This window comes from Nansenia antarctica (genome assembly GCF_963989245.1).
Source record: "Nansenia antarctica genome assembly, chromosome: 2".
Taxonomy (NCBI): domain Eukaryota; kingdom Metazoa; phylum Chordata; class Actinopteri; order Argentiniformes; family Microstomatidae; genus Nansenia; species Nansenia antarctica.
In genome coordinates, this window is record NC_137675.1 from 44,964,165 (window position 1) to 44,969,164 (window position 5,000).

The 5,000-nt window shown below is 46.8% G+C and overlaps 1 protein-coding gene across 1 annotated transcript in view; it reads right to left on the reverse strand.

Moving 5' to 3' along the window:
• Positions 1-5,000, reverse strand: part of LOC308150176 (voltage-dependent P/Q-type calcium channel subunit alpha-1A-like) — a gene marked incomplete at both ends in the record, with an annotated part of 259,861 nt that overhangs the window by 128,534 nt on the left and 126,327 nt on the right. Inside the window, 3 exon segments of the mRNA XM_080523035.1 lie at positions 409-610; positions 2,528-2,668; positions 4,037-4,197. Coding sequence (XP_080379161.1) covers positions 409-610; positions 2,528-2,668; positions 4,037-4,197 — 504 coding nt within the window.

Sequence of the window (5,000 nt, forward strand, 5' to 3'; positions counted from 1 at the left end):
TTAGACGTTTGCAGAAAAAAGGTTTGGATAGCCACAGTTCCTCATGTGCAACACCTTACAAGACTGCATCTCTCAGACCTGCATACTGGGAGCTTTGCTGCCCCCAGGAGGGGTGTCGCTGAGGAGGGGTGTCACTGGTTGGGTACGTTTTTCAAAACCTAGAAAATTCTCACAAAGTGTCTGAACCCTTCTACAGCATACGGTTTACTACATTTCTGGTGAAATAATCCTCATTCTAATCTTGATCCTTTTCAGACTGTAGGCCTGTCCTTTATCTCTCTCTCTCTCTCTCCTCATTCTTTTTTACACTCCCTTTTCTCTTCCACTTTGGTCTTTTCCAAACTCTCTCTCACCTCTGCCATCTTTCTCCCTCCCCCCTTTCCATCCTCTTCCCTTCTTCTCTCTCACCTCATTCTTTTCCAGACTATAGTCTTCCATCATCTTGTCTCCCTGTTCTTGGAAGGTGATGATGATGAGAGCCACGAAGATGTTGACGAAGAAGAAGGGGAAGACCACGAAGTACACCACGTAGAAGATGGACATCTCCATCCGGTACCCCGGGCTCGGGCCCTGATTCTCATAAGTCGCATCCACTGAATGTTTCAGCACCCTGGGGGAGGGGGGAGGAGAGGAGAGATGTTTGATTTAGTTGATTTAACCTTTATTTAACCAGGAGGTCCCTTGAGATTAAAATCTCTTTTTCGAGGGAGACCTGGCCAAGAAAGCACACCAGTACAGATACAAGTTACACAACTGGCGAATAAAACAAAATAAATAACAGACAAGAGATAACAGATCAATAATATTAAAAAAACATTTTAGGAGTAGCAGTTGCACATTTCTGTCACACAGTTTTACAATCAGAGCTTTGAAATCTCTCAGGGAGACGAGGTTATTAAGCTTGAGTGTGTTCTGGAGGTTATTCCATGAACAGGCCGCAAAATTAAAAAAAAGCTGCTTTGCCAAGTTCCAAGAGAGACCTGGGTACCTAGACTCTGGAGGGAGGAAAAAAGACATGTTATATATCCTGGAGGGAGGAGAGGAGAGGAGAGATGTTATATACCCTGGAGGGAGGAGAGGAGAGATGTTATATACCCTGGAGGGAGGAGAGGAGAGATGTTATATACTCTGGAGGGAGGAGAGGAGAGATGTTATATACTCTGGAGGGAGGAGAGGAGAGATGTTATATACTCTGGAGGGAGGAGAGGAGAGATGTTATATACCCTGGAGGGAGGAGAGGAGAGATGTTATATACCCTGGAGGGAGGAGAGGAGAGGAGAGATGTTATATATCCTGGAGGGAGGAGAGGAGAGATGTTATATACCCTGGAGGGAGGAGAGGAGAGATGTTATATACCCTGGAGGGAGGAGAGGAGAGATGTTATATACCCTGGAGGGAGGAGAGGAGAGATGTTATATACCCTGGAGGGAGGAGAGGAGAGATGTTATATACCCTGGAGGGAGGAGAGGAGAGATGTTATATACCCTGGAGGGAGGAGAGGAGATATGTTATATACCCTGGAGGGAGGAGAGGAGAGGAGATATGTTATATACCCTGGAGGTAGGAGAGGAGAGGAGATATGTTATATACCCTGGAGGAGAGGAGAGGAGAGATGTTATATACCCTGGAGGAGAGGAGAGGAGAGATGTTATATACCCTGGAGGGAGGAGAGGAGAGATGTTATATACCCTGGAGGGAGGAGAGGAGAGATGTTATATACCCTGGAGGGAGGAGAGGAGATATGTTATATACCCTGGAGGGAGGAGAGGAGAGGAGATATGTTATATACCCTGGAGGGAGGAGAGGAGAGATGTTATATCCGTGGAGGGAGGAGAGGAGAGATGTTATATACCCTGGAGGGAGGAGAGGAGGGGAGAGGACATATGGTATAGAGTCAGATTATTTTAGATGATCCATGGATGAGTGTGCATAATTGGTGGTGTTTATTGTTTCCCTGTAATCATGTCTTATGACATGAACGTATCAAATTCAAAGTACTCTAGCCTGGCCCCCCCTTACCTGACTGACCTCCTTCTCCCCCACTGCCCTACCCGTACCCTCCGATCCTCATCCACTGTTCCCCTCACTGTCCCACCCTCAAAACTCAAAGGCTTCGGAGACCGTGCCTTTTCACAAGCTGCACCCCGCCTCTGGAACTCTCTCCCCCAACCACTCAGAGACTCACCCTCACTCTCCACTTTTAAATCCCACCTCAAAACCTACCTGTTCTCCCATGCATACAACCTCCCCTACACCTAACCATCTCCCCTAACCCTGCCACCCCCCCCCCCCCTGGACATTGCTGTGTTAATTGTTCCCTGTTCGTTAACTCTGTGTTCTATGTGCTCTGTTGCTTGTTGTTTCTGTGGTCTCCGTTTTTCCCATATTGTCAGCGTCTTTGAGCCTCGGAAAAGCGCTATATAAATACAATCAATTATCATTATTATTATTATTATTATTATTATTATTGTTATGAGAACCTCATCATCTGTGTGTGTGTATGTGTGTGTGTGTGTTTTCTACTTACTGCGGCCACCCCTCTCCGGTAGATACGGTGAAGAGAGTGAGCAGGGCCCAAAGCACGTTGTCGTAGTGGAAATCGTACTTCTTCCACTCCCGCTTCTGCGCCTTCACTTCGTTATCGCGTTCGTATACCAGATATTCGCCCCTGAAACACACACAACCAATAACCTATCATTATTATTATCATTATTATTATTACTATTATTATTGTTATTATGATTTTTAATACTATTATTGTTGTTATTATTATTATTATTATTATTCTCATCATCATCATTATTATTATTATTATTATTGTTAATGTTATTATTATTAGTATTGTTATTATTATTATTGTTGTTATAATAATAATTATAATAATATTAGTATTATTGTTATTATTGTTGTTGTTATTATTATTATTGTTATTTATGTTATTGTTATTATTATTATTGTTGTTGTTATTGTTGTTATTATTATTGTTATTGTTGTTATTAATATTGTTGTTGTTATTGTTATTATTATTATTATTGTTGTTATTGTTGGTCCATGTCGAATTCCGTCAGCCACCGGAGAAAAAACAAGCGCTGACCGCCGTCTGGATCACTGTACCCCCGTGGTGTCTGGATCACTGTACCCCCGTGGTGTCTGGATCACTGTACCCCCGGGGTGTCTGGATCACTGTACCCCCGTGGTGTCTGGATCACTGTACCCCCGTGGTGTCTGGATCACTGTACCCCCGTGGTGTTTGGATCACTGTACCCCCGTGGTGTGAGATCACCTCAGATGTTTACTGATGTGGACACAGAGGAAGTTGAAGCTGTTGTCTCTCTCCACTTCAGCCCCTTCCTTGTGATGTAGATGTGGGCATCTACCCCCCCCCCCCCCCCACACCGCCTGTTTCCTCCTGAAATCCACCATCAGTTCCTTCGTTTTGTACTGATGTTGAGGGAGAGATTATTATCCTGGCACCGGTCCACCAGGACTCTTACCTCTCTTCCCCGCAGGCTGAGTCATCGTTGTTAGTGATCAGGCCGAACCACAGTGGTAGCATCAGCAAGCCTGACGGTGGAGTTGGAGCTGTGCGTCATGGCACACAGTCCTGGGTGAACAGGGAAAACAGCAGGAGACTGAGCTTACAGCCCTGGGTGCCCCCCCCCGTGTTGAGAGTCAGAGTGGAGGAGGTGATGCTGCCTACTTTCCTCCACCTGGGGTCTGCACGTCAGGAAGTCCAGGGTCCAGTTACACAGGGAGGTGTTAAGGCTACTTTACAAGGCGGCCAACTAGTGGTCGTTGTGTATAAATAGCAGCTTACCATTGTAAAGATGACCGCCAAGGTGGCTCTTATAGTAGGTAAAAAAAAAGCACGGCTGTTCGGCTGTTAAGGGGGAGGCTCTGTGTTGTTTCTGTCAAACCGAGCGTAGAAGGTTCGTCAGGCAGCGGACGCACGAAGCGGTCTGTGTACAGTATGACTGTTAGTGTGTGCACGTGTGTGTGTGTGTGTGTGTGTGTGTATGTGTGTGTGTGTTCTGACCTGCAGTCCCGCTCGAACTCTTTGGACTCATCAGTGCAGTAGAAGAAGCGTCCTTTGAAAAGCTGCACGGCCACCACGGCGAAGATGAACATGAAGAGCATGTAGACGATCAGGATGTTGAGGACGTTCTTCAGGGAGTTGACCACGCAGTCAAACACCGCCTGGGATGAGAGGGAGAGAGAAAGAGAGAGAGAGAGAGAGAGAGAGAAGAGAGAGAGAGGTAGAGAAAGAGAGACAGAGAGAGAGAGGGAGAGAGAGAGAGAGAGAGAGAGAGAGAGAGAGAGAGAGAGAGAGAGAGAGAGAGAGAGAGAGAGAGAGAGAGAAAGAACACAACCACGGAACCAGTGTCATAGAGGGGTACAGAACACAGGCATACAGTCCAATATGAGAAACACAGTTACATATGTCGTTTGTAGCAAGGAAATGCTGCTGCTGCTGCTGCTGCTGCAGAAGAAACCTCAACAGTCTTACAAAAAAGGGTTTAGAGAGTTCCATTTAGAACCTTCGGTGGAAAGACTGTATCAAATTCAAAGTGCTCATCCTCACATACAAAGCCCTCCATAGCTTGGCCCCCCCTTACCTGACTGATCTCCTTCTCCCCCACTGCCCTACCCGTACCCTCCGATCCTCATCCACTGTTCCCCTCACTGTCCCACCCTCAGGAGACCGTGCCTTTTCACAAGCTGCACCCCGCCTCTGGAACTCTCTCCCTCAACCACTCAGAGACTCACCCTCACTCTCCACTTTTAAATCCCACCTCAAACCCTACCCGTTCTCCCATGCATACAACCTCCCCTACCCCTAACCATCTCCCCTAACCCTGCCACCCCCCTCCCCCCCTGGACATGCATACAACCTCCCCATCACCTAACCATCTCCCCTAACCCTGCCACCCCCCTCCCCGTTTGTTAACTCTGTGTTCTATGTGCCCATGTTATCTTTGCTTGTTGTTTCCCGGTTTTCC